The 18,890-nt window shown below is 44.9% G+C and overlaps 1 protein-coding gene across 3 annotated transcripts in view; it reads left to right on the forward strand.

Moving 5' to 3' along the window:
- The window catches only part of CREB5 (cAMP responsive element binding protein 5), a 399,683-nt gene that overhangs the window by 262,592 nt on the left and 118,201 nt on the right, over positions 1–18,890 (forward strand). Inside the window, exon 1 of one of the 3 annotated variants that reach the window (XM_078441099.2) lies at positions 4,848–5,485. The exons of the other annotated variants lie outside the window; for them this stretch is intronic. Coding sequence (XP_078297225.1) covers positions 5,439–5,485 — 47 coding nt within the window. The 5' untranslated portion in view covers positions 4,848–5,438. Of the gene's footprint in view, positions 1–4,847; positions 5,486–18,890 lie in introns of those variants that run through there. 3 annotated transcript variants of the gene reach the window in all.

Consider the following 18,890-nt stretch of genomic DNA (forward strand, 5'->3'; position numbering starts at 1 on the left):
AGTCCTGGTGGAAGTCTCCCTTTCCTGAGGGCACCTCAGCGCCCTGACCTCTGGGAGAATATTCGGTCCCCTTACCTCAAGTTTCAGTTCCCCTGGATGCTTCACGTAGGAAACTGGAGAAAACAGTCATAGCGTCAGCTGCTCCGATACAAAACTTCAGGGTACCCATTCTGGCGTCGCGGCCATGTGGATCCAGGAAAAGGGGAGCAAAAAGGATCTAGGCCCTTCAAGAAGGAATGGCATAGTGCAGGGATAGAGAAAGGCAACCAGAACATTTCCTAGGATTTTTCTTATGATTCTAGGTTTTCCAGTTTCCAGATCTCCAGGAAGCTACAGAAAAAGATCTCAGGATGCAAAAGGGAAAGAGGACTTTGGGGGAGGGGAAATATTCAGGGAAGACAGAACAGCCTATGCTGCCAACACACTCCTAGGCCAGTCACATTTCTTGAGGACCTACTATGTGTGAGTCAGGCACTTGCTAGGTGCTCGGGATGCTGGGATGGGTAAGCCCAGTTCCTGCCCTGAAGAAGCTAGTGTCTCGTGAGGAGGGCAGGCATGGAAATAGGTACTTTCCATAACCGGCTTGTTGCTGGAATAGAATATTGTCCAGGATGCCATGGGAAACTAGAGAAACGGACAGTCCTACCCCAGTGTGATAGTCTGGCAAGGCGTTCGTGGAGAAAGTAACGTCTGAGCCGAGAAGCATATTCATTCATTCACCATTCATTTATTCAACAAATATTCATTGGGCATCAATGGCCTTTCAGATACTGCAGTAAGTTTGAATGATACAAATGACATATACTGTTGGGTTTTTTTATTTTATTTTATTTTTTTAACGTTTATTTATTTTTGAGACAGAGAGAGACAGAGCATGAACGGGGGAGGGTCAGACAGAGGGAGACACAGAATCCGAAACAGGCTCCAGGCTCTGAGCTGTCAGCACAGAGCCCGACGCGGGGCTTGAACTCACGGACCGCGAGATCATGACCTGAGCCGAAGTCGGCCGCCTAACCGACTGAGCCACCCAGGCGCCCCTGTTGGGTTTTTTTTAAATGACATATACGTTTTAAAGATGGAGAAGTTAGGGGAAACTGCTATGAGTAGGCAGCATCAGTGATAATATTTTAGAGCTGATCGAAGGGCTCTCATAATCTCTCCATACCCACCCCTAAGTTCCTGATGCCTCCACCATTAGAAATGCATTCCTTTGTCTGAGCCACATTTAACATTGCCACTTCAGAACTTTACAAGTAGGTTTGGCCACAGCAAAGGGCAGCAACTTGCCTGAGAGAATTTGGTGCCCGGCCTGGGTTGCAGGGGTTGCAGTAGGTACAAGACAAAAGTAACCAAGGGTGGCCCAGTCTCTTTTTCTTCCAGGGAGTGCTAGGAGCTGGCTTAGCAGGCCCAGCCATCTAAACCAGCCGATCCAGCTAGCACGGAGTTAGGATGCATGCTTCACAGGTTCACCCAGACAGCCCCTCAGCCTCTGTCCACTGTGAAAACACGGGACACCCAAGTTGAAGGGAATGCTGAATGACACCACGTGGGTGTGCAGTGGTCTGTGACCGGAAGGTTCGCTGGAAGCAATTTGCAAAGGAGGCCTTAGAAAACCACCTGGATGGTTATTGTAAATTAAAAAAGGAAGAGATGCCACTTTTTTCTGAATAATTTTTAATACTAGGTTTATGGCTGGGTACATGTGATAGTCATTACAGCTTATTTAACTCTGAAATTATCTGGCCCCTCAAACTCCCCTGGGACCGAAGGAATCATGGGTCAAATTTTAAAAACAACGTCTGAAAGAAGATGATATGCCTTCCCTTAAGGAGAATGAATTCAAACCTATAAGAGAAAAAAAAAAAGCTCTCTCTAGGAAGGATCTCTATCGTTTCTTATATTTGCTGTGTGTTTTCAGGCATTTGAGCTCAGAAATTCACCCAGGCACACAGTTTACTTTAGTCGGCCCTTGCGCCCTTCAGTCCTGCCATCCAAGCTGCGCCTTTTCTAGTGGGGTTGTTTTGGAGATGGTCCAAATGCATTCTGAACCCTGAGCTCAAATCTCAGAGGCTTCTACTTCTTTGGAGCCGAACATTTCATCAGGAGCTGGGAGTATGGGAGTGAGTTACACAGAACAGCTGCGCGGTACCCACCACCCTCTCCCCAAGGATGACAAGGAAAGGAGGGTGTTTCAAGCATTCCTGAACAAGCCAGCTAATCTGGAGGCCTAGCCTGCTGGCCGGGAGCTACTTTCAAGAAGGCTCCCGCTGGAATTACAGCATCTCACAAGTCCTATCTGCAAAGTCCTCCTTCTTCAGAAGAGTGGCTAGGACATGGAGGGGACTGCGGGGGTGGGGGGGTTGGGGGGGGTGGGGGGTGGGAGGGAGAGTCAACGAGAGGGCCAGATGGGTGAAAAAGGAAGCTCTGGAGTCGGGGGGAATTTCCTTTTGGGAACAGGATATTCTCTATCATTAGCTGCTCACAGGAAGGAAAATGGGAAAGAAGGGTTTCTTTTCAAGTGGGGAGAAACCCAGCAGCCAGTGAACATGCCTGATTTGGAATGGCAGGGCCGGGTACTTACGTTTGGACCGGCAAGTGCAAATGTAAATACTCAGACCCCTTTGAACTCTGAAACTGTTTGCAGCTCAGGCCAGCACTCCAGCGAAGTTTTATTGGAATGCCATTGTGTCCTGGCACCTTATTGCTGTAGAGGCATCGTCGTCAGGTACAGGGCTCTCAGAGTCTGGCTGGGTTATAGAAGCTCTGAACCCCTTGGTTGCACCGCTCACTGATCAGAGGCACACTCACCGTCTTGGAACCTCCCAGCCAGCCCCTTCCTCCTCTTGGCAGAAGCGAAGATGCTGTGTTTCAGAAGTCTGTGCCTGGCTTTGGCCAAAGCTGTCATTCCCTTTGTTACTTACATAGTAATCCCTTAAATGTAATCCCTTTATATCATCTTACCTACAGTGCAGGGTCCCTTTTACCTATTTCACTGGGGAAAAAAAAAAAAAAAGGACAGGGACCCTCTTTCTAGCAGCTTCACCCTGCCCCCCATGATGTTGTCTAAGAAAGATCCTAGACGGAGCATTTTCCCATTGAGGTTACAGGAAGATGGCAGTTTGGAAAACTTCTACCGCATATCCATTTTGAGGTGCCTCAAATAATAACGTAAAGAAAACATTTAAATACGAAAGCTAAGGTGAGGATGGGGGGGAGGGTGTTGCAGAGAGCGGAGAAGGCCAAAGCAGAGTCCTTAGCTTTATATTAACCATCATGGTCAATGGCTCCTGTGAAAGGGAGACGGTAGTTTATATAAAATCTTGTCAACCTACCTCGAAGTGGAAAGAAAGGCTCGTAGGAGTGATTGAAGAGTTTGTTTTATTTATTCCCTGCATCAGAAGAAAAATCAAGAGCTGCTTGGCGAGTCAGACGTAAATGAGTTATACAGGCCACTGACATGGTGGACCAAACTTTATAACAACCACATTTGCCGCTGTCAGGCCACAGGCTTCAGTGGCGCCAGCTGTAATTACGGCTGATCACCTTTAATTCAGAGCTGCCTGCCTTGATAAAGGTGTCACAGCAGCAACTGTGGCATCAGCATCAATTGGGGATGTCATGCTCCAGGCAGACGGCTGGAGAAAGCTCTTCCCCACCCCAGCCCCCAGGGTCAGGCACACGGCCGGGTAAACCTTGCTTTTTAACTCTTCGCCCTGAGTGCGGCAATATTCCCTGAAGCTGTGATTTAAATTCCAAGGGACTCAGATTAACAGCCCTGTCCCCAGCAGCAGAGATCTTTAATAAACGGAGAGATTTCTCTGAACTGCGGAGTTTAGGAGTTGGGATCCTCTCCGCTTGGCAACAGGAGACGATACAAATGTTTGTAGCACCTATTCAGTTCATGGGTCACAAAACCAATGAGAGGCAATAGACTCTGGCAAAAGCTATGATTATTTTTGAAAAAAAACACAAAAAACACAACCCCCAAACCAAAAAAAAAAAAAACAACCAAACCTTGCAACCCCACGCCTTTCTTCTGCTTTTGTGGTATTTAAAAAAAAATTCTAGTGAACTTCCCATTTTTTCAAAATCACATTTTTTTCTCCCTTTTTTTAAGGAGGCATTGAAGGGTGAGAGGAAGATTGAAGGGAGAGAAGGTAGGATAAAAAAAAGTTGTGCTAACAAAGCAGCGAGTCTCTGGACTGTTCTAGGTAAAGTCCTGGGCAGAAGTGTGAAGTGAAGGATAGAATCTGCAGTTAAAAGGGCTTCACTGCTGTTAGTGAAGTGATGTTTGACTCCCCCCCCCCCCCCCCCCACCACCACCCCAGGCTGGTTTATCCTCACTCTGTAATTAAAGGAGAGACACACATACTGTTTGTTCTCCCTGTATCCTTTTAAACTCACAGACAGCCCCACCTGCACTGGTCCCCGCCCCCCATCCCACCCCACCCCCAGCAGGTAGAGGAACGGATAGCTTGTCTTTCATTTTGAGGATGGATGTGTTTTAATTCCCTCTTCTTTGGACAGCTCACCTGAGAGTGGGGTGCTAATCTCAGAAAGACAAGCTTTGTGTTTTGCGACCAGGGAGGGGGGCCTTTTCCCTTCTGCCCAGCACAGGCCGGGGGAGAAGCCACTATGATTTCCCAGTTCTTGATGGTTTCAGACGCAGGCGCGTGTTTGGCCCCAAAGTGGGGCTGCCCTTGCTGACAGGGAGGTCAGATGTGAGAAATCTCTGGAGGGCCGGTGGTTGGCATCCAGCGACAGAAAATCCCATCCAGCTCCAGGAAAAAAAAAAAAAAAAAAAAGGAGCCTTGAGCAATGGAAACCGTGTCACCTGAAGGAAAGCTTGGGCTGGGGACCTGTCTTGGTTGGTCAAGCCCTGTCCTTCCAACCTGATGGTTCACCCACTGGGACTCCACCTCTGCTGGTGTCTCCACTCCTGTTTCCAAACGCGGGGACTTTTTTTTTTCTTTTTTTTTTCTTTTTGTAACCAGCATATTGTGTTTAAATCGGAACCAGTGGACCACAGAACCCCCGGTCCCTCTCTGAGTACGAGGCAGCTGTTGGGCCCTCCCCAGGCGGCACTGTTTCCCCCTCTGTTTACTCGTTTCTAAGGGCAATTGCACCACGAAGGCTCCCTGAGTCTGGAACTCGGCCTGGGGCTGTTTTGGTTACATTGAAGTTTTTGCTTCAGTTCTGCCAGATTTAAATGGTGACTTCACCAGCACTGAGCTAAAAAGGAGAAGGGGGAGGAGGGCGAGCCCAGGAGAAAGAGCGAGCAAGTGAGCGAGCCGGAGGGAGAGAGCCAGAGCTAGGCGCAAGAGAAGGGCCAGCGCATTACATCATCGCTTGGCCTGGAATCAAGTGGGAAGGATATGACTCACTCAGGCTAGTTAAGCTTTGGCTCAAATTCTACACACACTCATTCCAGAGCTCTCATGTTCTGCACCTCAGGAGGGAATTCAGCCTCAGTGATGTCCATGAGGTTTGTTTTTAATTTTATTTTCTTTTTTCCCGATTTTATAGAATTTTTTTTGCCCCTACCACCTTCTTTTCTCCAGTCTTCGTTCCCCCTCCTTCTCTTCTTTTTCTTCCCCTTCTCCCCTTTCTGCCCGTCTTTGTTTCTCCTCTTCTTCCTTCTCCTCTTTCCCCAGCCCCTCCGCTCCTCTTCTTGTCCCGAAGAGGCATTTCTTTTCACTTTGATAAGAGTTTTTGTTCTAGCACAGCGACCTGAATGAGTTGAACCGAGGCCGGGGTTGGGCAAAAAAAAAAAAAAAAAAAAAAAAAAAAAAAAAGGCAGAGCAAGCCAGAGCGACAGGAGCAAAGAGGCCACAAATAAAAAGCGAAGCGAGAAAGAGCAAACTCGGGCGAAGTTTCTTTGCTGCGGTGTCGCTCCTAATCGGAGGAGACAGGGAGAGAGTTAAAATGCAGGAACCAATCGCTTCAATGGTGATGTAATGCAAGAACCGCAGGGTAGTTAAGTAATGTGAGAGCAAGGGGGTCAGGGATGCAAAGCATTTACCTGCTCTCAAGGGGTTTTCAGTTTATTATCAATTGCAGTGACTGTAACTGGCTTCAGACTGCAATCTCTAATTATTCACAGACGCCCCTTTTTTATCTTTTATTATTAAAAGTAAAACTATATTATGGTATTTAAAAAAACATGATATTATCACAGCTGTGTATTATTTTCCACCAGGATTCTCTCTCTCTCTCTCTCTCTCTCTCTCTCTCTCTCTCTGTTTCTTAAATGGCTCAAAACGGTTGTCTTTTCAGAAGGTCAAAGTGAAGTGATGGCGTGGGGGGGGCTGCTTTCTGAGTGTAACTGGTGAATTGCAAATGCCTGGAAAAGGATTCGGTGTGGTGTGCTATTGCATTTATTATTAAGAATAGACTGTAGGCTTTTACAGGAATAGATGCCGAACTGCCGAGGTAGCGGCCGTCTTTTGCCCATTATTTCAGCTCCTGTGAACAGCGCCTGTGCGTTTGCCTGAGGATTTTAACTTTCTGTTGTTTTATGTGACAACTTAAGCCAGTGCTATCGCTGGGACTTCTGTGTTCTTGAATTAATTTTAAGGTGATATGCCGGGGTTGTGGGAGAGATGATGAAAACTTCCTGATTGATTTGTCTGGACCCAGCCAGTTAATGTTGGCGAGTCAGGAATTAACACTAAATAAATGGAGAGAAGGGCAGACGATGCTGTTCTTAATGCTTCCAGGATCTTGTGTACCCAGAGAGAGAGACTTATATTTTGAAAATTACTACCACATTTCTGTGTGTGTCATAAAATATATTTAATGCTGTGTTGCACTGCTCAGGCTGAGAACTTTCTGAAACCATCCAGCATCATTATATAGTTACCAACTGAAGCCCTCTACAACTAGAGACCCGGCCCCCCTGAGAGCAGTCCTGACTCCTGGCTACTCCAAAACTTCTCTTTGCTCATTTCACCGTGATCATCATACAGTGAGATGCATAATGAGGCCTGGGGCATGTACCAGAGAGGTGTTTACGTTTATTTGTTGACTGCATGTTTTGCATATAATTGATCGTGACTTTTTAAGGATCTTCTTCCCTCTCTCCTTTTTTGGGCAGTGATGGAAGGGGCAGGGAAGGTAGAGGTAATTTTTGGAAGCAACAGCATGGTGTGGTGGGAGGTCAAGAGGCCTGAGTGCAAATCCTGATGACCTTGAGCAAATCACTTAAAGCATCTGGGCTTCATTTTGAAATGAGGGAGCAGACAAGGTGGGCTGTAAGCCCCTCCCCCACGTGTGGAACCAATCTGAGATGGTCTCTGAAGTCCCTTCCAGCTGGAAAGTTCTGTGTCTGTGTCTGTGTCCGTGGTCTGTAAAAGTTTTGCTAAAAGGTATTTGGCATAGCCTTTCAGAGAAAAGTACATTTGAATTCAAGATGCATTCGTGCCTTCAATGAATGGAGGAGGGTGAAGAGAAACATGTCTTTCCCCACTTTGAAGATCGTTTTTTGTTTTTGCTTTTTGGCATGATGATTCCTCTTGTGAAAGCCTGGGTTTTCAGATGCTACCTGCAAGGGGTCCTCAAAGAGAGATGATTATGTAGGTGAGTCTGTCAGAAAGAGTGGCAGAATAGCGAGGGAGAATTCACTGATCCTGCAAGTTTCCCAGATGCATAAAATGATGGTGAAACTGCAGCAGACAAGTATGTTTCATTCACTCATAGTGATACAGAACAGTATTTGTAATGAATTTATTCCCCCCAAAAGATTACATGATTCTTTGATATGTTTCAGTAATTTTATTTAAAAACATTTTTTTAAGTCTTTACTTACTTATTTTGAGAGAGAGAGAGAGAGAGATAGAAGGAGCAGGCAGAGGGGCAGAGAGAGAGAGGGAGAGAGAGAATCCCAAGCAGGTTCTGTGCTGTCAGCCCAGAGCCCAATGGAGGTGGGGGGCTTGATCTCATGAACTGTGAGATCATGACCTGAGCTGAAACCAAGTATCAGACGCTTAACCGACTGAGCCATCCAGGCTCCCCAGGTTCAGTCATTTTAACACAAACTCAAGTTTTTAGTTGAGATTGCAGGCTACATTTTAAAACTTCAGAGAATATGAAAGGCAAAACTTTTGTGCTTCTTAGAAAGATGATTTTCCCAAACAATATCCCCATTCTTCAGCCAAATTCCAGGGCCGTGGCCTTATTGTAAAGTATTTCTGGACCAGGCTTAATTGTGCATAGGGAGAAGGGCCACAACTATGCCTATCTGGGGGGAAGAATTATCCGGAGCTGAAACGAAACCACCGGTGAAGGTTATTAGTCATTGTGCAAAGTTTGATGAGTGCCAAATGTGTGCTTGAGACTCTTCAGGAATAAAGAGGGCATGATTTCTTTTTTTAGAGCATTACAATCTCTGTTGACTTGGCTCTGAGTTGTTCACCCATAATCAGAAATGTCCTGCTTACAACTGACAGGGAGGCAGGGCAAGGAGCGTGAGCCCAGCCGTGCTCTTGGGTCAGAGGAATATTGTCTCACTTCATCCCCAGGGTGGCCCGAAAGGGTAAGAATCAAAGAATCGTCAGCTCCACTGTCTGGAGATTGTTTTGTTTGAAGTTTTTCTTTTGAGTATTGTTTTTGTAATTGGCATTTTTATTGAGAGAACTGTTGACTTGTGTGCATTTGTGAGAAGTAATAGTGATCCCACGTACCTTTAGCCAGTTGCCCCCAGCGGTGACATCTTACGAAACGATAGTAAATATCGCAGCCAGAATACGGACATTGCTGTGATCCACGGCCCTTATTCAGTTTTTCTGGCTTTATTTGTTTATGTGTGTGTTGTTTTTATCGGTGTGCAAACTGAGGGCCAGACAAGCTCTGACCCCTTGAGTTCACGCCACACTAGGTCTATCTCATCATCACTGGCAAACTTTCCACCACCATCATGACTGTTGGGGGCCTCATGTTAGCACTTGTCAGTGGGGAATCTTGGTGACATTGTCTATGTTTTACCTTCTTTTGGGGCACGGTCTGAATGGCCCCTTTGCTCTCCATAGGGGTCCCTGGGACCATGCCTCACATGTTAACAGGTGAAGGGGGAGGCAAGGCAAGGCTCTGATGGCACAACAGAAGAGGCACAGATGTGTTCCCTCTGTACGCAGGCACGGAGCTGAGAAATGCCAACTGTCCATGCCTGAGCTTAACCGCAGCCAGTGCTAAATGCCGCATTCTTCCTCTTGCCTTCTCATCTTTGCCCTGCTGGATACATCTCTGGCACCAGGGGTCAAGCATCTATTGATCAGAGAAATAGTGTAGGGTTTCCTGAAAAGAGCACGGCCTTTGGGGTCAAAAGGTGCCTGTGTTCAAATCACTTTTCCGCTTACCAGTTGTGTGACTTTGGCGAGCCACTTAAAACCTCACTGTGCCATAGTTTCTATCTTCTGTGTAAAATGAGGGTAACCATGCCTACCATGGGAGTTGGGAGGGGTGGAGATCTCTTTTAAGATCTCACTCACAGCGTGCAGTGGGATCACAGGAAGTCAAGTCTTAGCTCCTACTACAATGAGAATGGCCGTAAAGGCTTCTCTGGGAGAAGGCTCTGTGCAGGTAACCAACTTCAGACTCTAACTGGGCCGCTTGTTCACACATCACTCAGCCTTCTTCCTTCGCTTGCCTGTCTTCCCTTATGCTCCTTCTTATCCAGAAAAGCAAGCAGGTCTGAAGTCATATCAGGTACGAGAGAAGCAAAGGCACCATTCACATTAAAGTGAGGTGAGGACTGACAAATTGCCAGCACCCCGAGTGGAGGGAGAGATGAAAACGAGGGAGGTTGGGGAGAAGACTTACGTCCTCATTCATGCTCAGCTGTGGCTCCGTGAATGGGAAATGAAGTGTAATGGAGGTGAGTGATTTCGCTCCTGAGAACTGGGTTCCATTCCTGGCTTGAATACGAGGTTTAGATCTGAGTACCGTATGGGTGCAATGTGTATCTTGAGAGTTGAGTGAGGCTGCTTAAGCTTGCTACCTCCCCTCATGTATCTTCTCTGGTGGTCAAATGGTGTTTGGGGACCGAAGAGAAGGGGATTTCAAAGGTGGCAAGTGGAAAAGTACTGTGATGGCGAGGTTCGTGGAATGATGTAACAGTAATGGGGCTCAAAACGTTACCTCCGGGGCTCCATTCGAGGATCCCCGAGTCTATGCTGGAAATGGGGCCCAGGCTGTTTCAAGTTGTGTGATAAAAATGTCTTCTCACATTTTTTTTAGTTAAGTGTTGGTCAGGAAGGCCAGGTCATTAAGAGGCAGAGATTAGTATGGACTGATGAGAGAGAATGAGCACTGTCATGTGCCTGATAGAAAGTGGGATAGTCAAATCTGGAACTGCACTTAAAACAAAAACAAAAAAAGAAGCGGGGTCCCTGGGTGGCTCAGTGGGTTAAGCATCCAAATTCGGCTCAGGTCCTGATCTCGTGGTCCACGAATTTGAGCCCCGCGTCGGGATCTGTGCTGACAGCTCAGAACCTGGAGCCTGCTTTAGATTCTCTGTCTCCCTTTCACTCTGTCCACCCCCCACCCACCCACGCTCTGTCTCTCTCTCTCTCTCTCTCTCTCTCAAAAATAAATAAACATAAAAAAAAAAAAAGAAGCAGTAGTTTGAACACTGGCTTCTGTTTTCTGCTCCCTTTTTGTCTGGTTTACATGGGCCTTTGACCTTTGGAGGGGACTCCTTTGCACTGGACTGCAGAAAGGTGTGAGTGCAAGTACCTGAATGAGTGATCATAGTCCAGGGATGTGGGGAATAGCTGAGAGGAGGAAGGAAAATGAGTGGCATTGATAAGGGTGGGTGAAGCCAATCAAAATTCTGTGGTCTAAATTGTTTGTGATTTGTAAACAGTCTTTCCTAGTCTTCTTAGAGAGTACCACCAGTGCTTTCAAATTTATGTATTTCATGAGTCTCTGTTGCAACAAACCGGGTTCCCTGGCTAATTACATCCCTGAAAACTGAAATTGACCTGCCTTAGAACTCCAAAGCCCACTACATAGTACATATACACTTTATAACAAGTCCATACATCTTTCTTCTTGCACTTACACTGGCAAGAAAGCTTATTTAATGACTGATGAAGCAACACTGTCCCCAGGAAGAATTAATCAATAGTCCGCAGTCATTATGGAGAGCGCGGCAGTGGTTCTGCGACAGACGAAGCCCATCCAGCTATCAGCAAAGTCTTCCTTTCCTCCACAGAATACCAAAAGTTGAATTCTACCTTATGTATGATTTCTTTCTTTGGCGTCTGAATGACTGCAATAGAACTGGATGTGTCCAAAAAAACAAAGCCTGGAAAAAATAATAATAAGGCTCCAAATGAATGCCAAGGTATCTATTAATGCACAGACTCAATCACTCATCTTAATGGGAGATGGAAATGAGGCCAACGGGTTGTGTTACATAAGCTGGAATGCCTACCATGAGTTGCTGTGTTTTAGGAGCCTGTGGACTTTTTTTTTTTTTTTTCCTTTTAAATCAAAGATCTTTGAAGAATTGAAGTCCTTGAGCTGGACATGTGCTGATATGGCAGAGAGGCCAGGTTGGCCTCATCTAGCCTGTGGACCTCTTGGCGGCCCCCCTGGCTTTGCCACTCTGCCCTCGGTGGGGTCCATGTTACTGCTAAGGGAAGGTCTGTGAAGCAAGCTCTTGTCAGAGGTGGAACCCATTTATTCGAAATCTGATACGGCCCATGGGATTGTGCCCTATGAATTGTGTTGGAGTCAGATCTGTGTTCCAACTCTGGCTTTGCCACTTGCTAGCTATGTGACTGTTGACAGTCTGTTGAAAGTTTTGAGCCACATTTACTTCATCTACGAGACAGGGTCCATGAAATGGTGACTATAAAGCACTCAGCATAGTAGATGGTCAGTAAATGTTAGTTATTTAATAATGGGACCGGTTGACATTTTTGAAAGTCTGGATGATGATACATTTGGGGCATCAGTAAGGTAAAGAGAAATGCTGTCATTCAGCAGTTCCTTCCCTGACAGGTAAACTGAGTCACAGAAGGCGGGTGGGACTGTGAGCAGTAGGAGAGGGAAGAGGAGAGTCCTATTGTGGACCCTGTTCTGTGTCACCAGACCTCTTCACTGGCCAGAAAATGAGGTCTCAGATCTCTCTGTAAAGCAGTTTATTTCAGTGCCAAGAAGAGGCAGGTCTTACCCACTCCCCCCGCCCCCAACCCTCACCTTTATCTAGTTAAGTAGTAGGTTTCTTTTTTAGATGGCATAAAGCAGGTTTCCTTTTGCATCTGTGTCTTCTTAACCTTCTTACTTGTTTGAATACTTCAGTCAGCTCAGCCGCAGTGCAATAAAAGGCTGATCTTCTTTAATTCCTCGGGAATTAATCATAATAACAGCAATTATGATAAACCCATTTAGTGTAAATGTAGATGTAAATTACTCTCGCATTGCATTTTCGCCTTCACTGGCTCTCAGGCAGTATCCACCCTTACACGATTGCACAGTGGCCTCTCTCTAGCCACACCATTTTTCTTAATTCCCTTCTTGACCTAGCTTGGAACATGGCTGCTTTCTGGCCTCTTCCTTCCATCCTGGGCAACGAGGAAGCTTCAGTGTACAGGTCACAGGGGACGTCAGCTCGTTAGGCTTCCCTCTCACCATCCAGAACTTCTTAGCGGTAGAATAATAATCCCATAATTCTAAATGCATCGATAAGGCAGGAACCCTAGAGATCCTTCAGCGGAACCGTTCATTTTATAGATTCAGAAATCGAGGCCACCTGGAGATGTGGTGAATTATCCAGTATCCATACAGCAGAGAGATGAATTATCGTAAAGCTATTTGGTGGCAGGGCCAGGACCTGGCTCGGATGCAGTGAGAAACACATGTCTGCCCCGCCAGGCTATTGGGTTTCCCAGTGCCAAGAGCTCCATCTTCTTGCTCAAGCGTATGCTTTTTCGGGCCTCTTTTGAGTTCTGGCTCCTGGGGAGGATGTGGTGGGAGAGAGCAAAGAAAGACTCAGATGAGCAGGGGCACAGGGGAGACCGACCAGCTGGCTTCGAGAAGCTCAGAGTCATTCAGGCACCTAGCAGTACAGTGACTCCACCCTCCGGTCTGGAGGGAGGGACGGGGAAATAAATGGACAAGATAGCTCGCTTTCCACCTCCGGCCAAAAGCTCCCTGGTGTCTCGTTAGTGGGTGGGGCGTGCTGTCCCTGGGCCATAAATGAGATGGGGTAACCGTCCAGGAGTCTGGCTCTCTGCTTCCCACCACTCTCGCCTTCCTCCCTCTCCCTGCACCAGCCCTCACTGCACTGAGTGCGTGTCTGATGAGGACAGAGTTTGGAATCCGCCCCAGAACCAGCACCCACCCACCTGCAGGATGTGACCTCTGGGCTCTGAAACTTGCTGCTTCCTCCCTCTTCCTGCCCACCTAGGGACCGGTTTTAGACCACAATTCCCAACACAACCCACTTCGCACTTTAATCCCAAAGAGACTCAGGCACTCTGTGACCACAGAAAACTTGTCACTTCATTACGATTCTGAAAAAGAAAAAAAAGAGAGAGAGAGAGAGAGAGCGCGCGCAAAGGGTAATTCATAGTTGTTTTAATGACTTTGCATCCTTTCCCATGGAGGCAGCTTTCAGCTGTTAGGCACAAAGGATGCCAGCTCTGACATCTCACAGTGTGACGGGGGCAGCGTTTTTCATAATGCTTTATCACAAGATTCTTCACAGCCAGTTAACCCAATTAATCTCCCCACAGTAATTATCCAGGTGCTGTACAATTCGGCTTCCCTGAAGTCTCCAAAGCTCTGCTGTGTGAAGATGAACTATTATGCCTCCCGACCTTGAAAGGATGTTTCTAACTAATTAATGATTGTTAAGTGCTTGGAAAATGCACTTTGGAAATATGCTGGTGCTAATATGTCTGAAGCTCCCCCTGTGCTGTTGCACAGGATGCAAGTTGGAAATCATTCCTGTCATTTGTAAATCATATCAGGAAGAAGATGACCCTTTCTTTTCTCAGCTAGGTATCTGGCCCCCCTCCCTTCCTGCCTCCACCACACATTTGTTCTTTGTCCATTTCTCCTCATCTGCGAAATAACCATCTTTGGTGCAATAGGCTAGTGATTCATAGGATTTCCTCCATGAGGTGAGAAGTATCATTCTGGGTCTGTTTAACCATGTGGTCTTTAATGAGGCAAACTGAAAACTGCTAATGGCTGAACGACGAGTAAAAGAAACACGTTTTTTTGTTTTGTCTTGTTTTGCAGGTGGTAAAGTGGCTTTGAAACTTTTTTGATATGAACGACAGTAAGAAATATTTTATCTTGTAGCCCAGTATCCTCACATGTGTGTGTTTACATGTGTGTGTGTGTGTGTGTGTGTGTGTGTGTGTGTGTGTGTAGTTTGATGAAACAGTACTTAATTTTTACTGCGTATGACATTCTTGGATATCTGATATTCCATTCATTTTTCTGAGATACTGGTCATGTCAGATTAAACTGATTTTACCAATTCCTCACCAATTGACCCACTAATGAACTACATTCAGAGTTGGAAAAGCATTGACATGGTGGACACGTCACAAGAATGATGGACAATGGTCAGGAGACCTGGGGCATGTTGCCAGTTCTGTCCCAACACTCCAGGATTCCTTCCCCAAACCTTGGGGAAGGTTTAAATTAAGGTATTTGTTTTTAAACAAATTTTAAACTGGATTTACTCTCCAAGTACTTTCTGGAAAATCCTCTCATTTGGAAGCCAAGCATGGAAGACAGAGCCCCCACTGGCCCACAGCTGCTCCCTTAACTCACGTCTGCGCCTCTTCTCAGGAGCCCTTGAGACTCCAAATTTCATAAGTCCCTTCTAGTGCTGGAATTCAATGACCATTTTATCTCCTAGGTAATAGATTCATCTCACGGAACACACCAGGTTTTACTTCTGTTGATTCTGAGCTGAGATTCTCTATTGGGGATCTTCGGAACCCATGGGAATTTTTGCTCTAGGACCATAGTTGTACCCCGAGTCAGTTTTTAGCTTGTTCTTAGGCCCCATGGTCTAGGCTTCTCCAGGGAAGAAGGAGTCTGAAAGGTCTTTGGCAGATGCATGAGCAGGCAGACGTGTGAGGACCTTTATTTATGCATCGTGTCCACAATTTTTTTTTTTTTTTTGCCTCCTAAATTCAGCAGGTTCCTGCTTTTTAACACAGCTCAAATCATTTGGCTTACAGCTGGTAAAATACAATTTTCTGGTTCTCAGAAAGAAAGACTTTTCAGACTTATAAAAAGAGAAGCTCATAAGACTTCTTGAACATCAAATAGCTCTTACAAAACACCATTTTGATGAGTTAAGTGTAAATGAATCAGAAACATACGGATTAAATTTCCCTTGAAAGACACATGGGTTTAAGAATTAAGGGGGGAAAGTGCTTGGCAAGATGGATTTCAGGTTTTTGCCAAACCTCAAAATGTTTGAAAAATGGTTTGAGACATTTTTACTGAACGCAAAATGCCACGGAGTTCACCCATCCCAGACATAATAGCGAATCTTTTTGACAACAACTTTATGACAAGAAAAAAGGCCTGTGGGGCTCAGCCATTTTCTTAGTTCTCCTTCAATAACCTCTTCTTCCCCCTCACCACCCCTGCCCCCTGAAAAAAAAAAACCCTTTATAAGGCTAAGAGAACTGTCTGATTGACAAACTAAAGTTTCAAGTTGGGCAATTACTAGAAAATAACCCTACAACTCAAAAATACTTGGATTTTTTCCCCCTACACTACCCAAAGTCAATTATACCATTTTCTAAGTGGAATAATACACTCTAGGGATATGCACCATTTGATATATTTTATTCATCGGTGTCTAGAGCAATGCACGGTTATTCTAGTCATTTGTCTGACAGCATAATTCCAGCTTCTTTGGAGAGGGGAAGAAAGCCCACTAAAAGCAAACAGATTGGAGCGAAATATCCATTGGCTTATTAAAACAGCCACAGTGTGGAAATGCTATATATTATAGAGGCAGGGCATGGGTTGAGGTTTTCAAGTTGCTGGGAATGGTCTTGGAAACTTGAATTCTGTTATAGCTTCTCGATCTGATAAGCTGTTTTAGAGCTTCTCCAGAATTCTTCAGAATTCAGAATTCTTACCGGCCTGAGGAAACTCAGGAGCAACAGATTAAGGACCCAGGGATTGATCTGTTGAGAGCCGTACATCTTATGGATGAAATGGCTTCCAATTAGCTTTTACTAGCTATTCCTACTAGCTAGTCAAAAGGTGGCTGACACTTTTACAACCTCATTTTTCATATGCAAAAGCACAGAAGGAGTGGGATTTGAGTGAGAGCTGCAAGCAAGTGAAAGAGTCTGGATGGGAAGGCGTGGGCTCGAAGCTACCTTGTCTCATGCCCTCTTGTTTCCTTTTCATAGTTAAGCTGGGATCACCAAGGTTTGCTTCCTTCCTTCCTCCCTTCCTTTCCTTTCCTTTCCTTTCCTTTCCTTTCCTTTCCTTTCCTTTGAAAGAAAGGGTGCATTCAGTGACTGCCAATATTGATTTAGAAACGAGGGGACAACAACCTACTTTTCAAAAGGTTTCAAGTCATATAGACCAAAAGAAAAAAAAAAAAAAACAAGTAAAATACACAAAAAAAACCCAAAACCCAAAACAAACACACAAACAAAAAACTCCTATCTTTAAATCTATATGTTTTAACTCTGTGCTAGAAATAATGGGGAAATCCGTTATTATGGATTATTTTGTTAGTGCAGCATTTGACACAGTGCTTTGAGGTAGGACCTTCCTCCCTAGGAACTGAAATTAATTTGTTGCAAAAGGAGCATCCAAAAGGGAGAGTAAAAGTCACAAGAAACACAGAAAACTACTTTCAGGCACCTCCAATGAAAATGCTGCATAAAAGTGATGGTTAAAATATATACCCACCCCTAACTCATACCCATCTAGCTTTATGGAGCTCAAAGTAAGAAATGGAAACTAGAAATCTGGGAGAGAAAACTCCAGTTATACCAACTTTCTGTCTTGGAAAAGACTTTAGAATCAGTAAAAATAGGGCCAAATTCTCGCTGCATTTTTACCCTTTCCAACGCAATTTAATATAGGGATAATAGGGCCAAGAAGGGCTCCTTTGATTCTAAAAAATGCTGAGCCCCTGCCTGGAGCTCCCAGCACCTCCCTGCTCCCACTTAACCCGAAATCTCTTCCTTTATTCCACTGCCCCCTAATTCAAAAAGGATCAAATAGTGCAGAATGGCCTATCAAATGGTTCTCATAGTTTATAACTCAGCCATCTACAGAAAATACTGGAATATCAGTTTTAAAAATTCTAAATATATGCATTTCTCAATTTGGCATCTACAAGGGGATCAGCCTGAGTGAATGCACATCAGAGAGCCTGTATTTCTAGGTAGGGATTGGTACCATCCAAAGAGATTGTTTTCATCTCACGTTAAGCTATGAACATCAGTAATTATTTAATATACTTTTGGCCTATGTTGATGTACTTTAACAACCCGCCTTGCACAGATGGTTAACTCAGATCAGAGCCCCTACTACCAATATTCCCTCTCCCTTACTGTCTCTCACACACGTACATGAACACACACACGTGTGTGTGTGTGCGCACACATGCAGTGCAGAGCTAACATCTCTTCTTTCCCGGAGCAGTTCCTTTGTTTCTTCTTCTAGGACCCTTCCCCCCAAACCCCCATGGTGTTAGATATCATTGCGGCTGGGGTGGGGGGGTTCTCCCATTACACCCATTATACTTACTTGCCTTGTGTAGGTCTCTTAATAGATGATGAGTTAGTTTCTTTCTTTCTTTCTTTCTTTCTTTCTTTCTTTCTTTCTTTCTTTCTTTCTTTCTTTCTTTCTTTCTGATGAATTTCTTAAGGGCCAGGATTATCTTTTATTCACTCCCAGCCCCCGTTCCTGAAACATAGCAGGAACTGAGTTAAAAAAGCAAACTTAAAAAATAATTTTAGTTGTGTTTCTGTTGGATCGCATTTTTTATTGAAGCCACAGAAAGTAGGTGGGACTGAAATTGCTCCTTTGCAAGCCCTCTGGGTCCTCAGTTCTTGTAGAAAATGCAAGGAGTAAAAAAAATGTGGTGTAGTTTTTGCTCAGATGATGAGCTCCCTGCCTGATTTCTCCCCTAACCTATGTTTATCTTGATGGTCTTATTTATATCTATTTCCTTTTGACAAAAATAGCAGCTCCAAAAAGTGAATTTACCACACAAGGGATGATGCTTTTGACTTGTGTCTGAGTTCACAGAGGTAGTTAAGATGCTGTCCCTGCGTGTGGATATCCAGCTAAATACTCATTTTCTGAGTCATCTGACTTCTGAGTTTTCACTTTTTTAAGAGTATAATTAAGATAGGTTCCCAGGGATTAAAAAAAAACACACACACAACAATCCATGAGTAAAGCAGACAGTCTATATGTTGAGACCCATCCATATAAGGAGATCTGTGGGCATCTGACCAAATTGAGAGAAGCATTAAGAGCTATTCAAAACCTACTGAAATGTCAACACACTTTTGAAAAGGGTCCATTAGAGATGCAAATGTGTGGTTCCCTGATTATGATAAGCACGGGAAAGAAAACAGTGAAACCCATTAGGAGGTTTTGAGAACTGGGTTTTGAAGAGTGTGAGGAAGGCAACTCTAGTTTCTACTGAGGGCTGGGCTTCATGTTTTCCCCTCAGTCCTCCTCTGCGTTTTGAACCATGGTTCTCATGAATGAAAGGACCCTAAAAATTCCTCCATTTTTGGATAAACCCCATTAACTCATCTGTAAATAGGCCAACATTGAAATTCCATCTATGTCAGATAAAACTCATTTTAATAAGATTCAGTTTCTGGATTGCAAACCATAACTTGTTTGTGTAAAGG

The sequence above is a fragment of the Panthera onca genome, chromosome A2 (assembly GCF_046562875.1).
Source record: "Panthera onca isolate mPanOnc1 chromosome A2, mPanOnc1 haplotype 2, whole genome shotgun sequence".
Classification (NCBI taxonomy): domain Eukaryota; kingdom Metazoa; phylum Chordata; class Mammalia; order Carnivora; family Felidae; genus Panthera; species Panthera onca.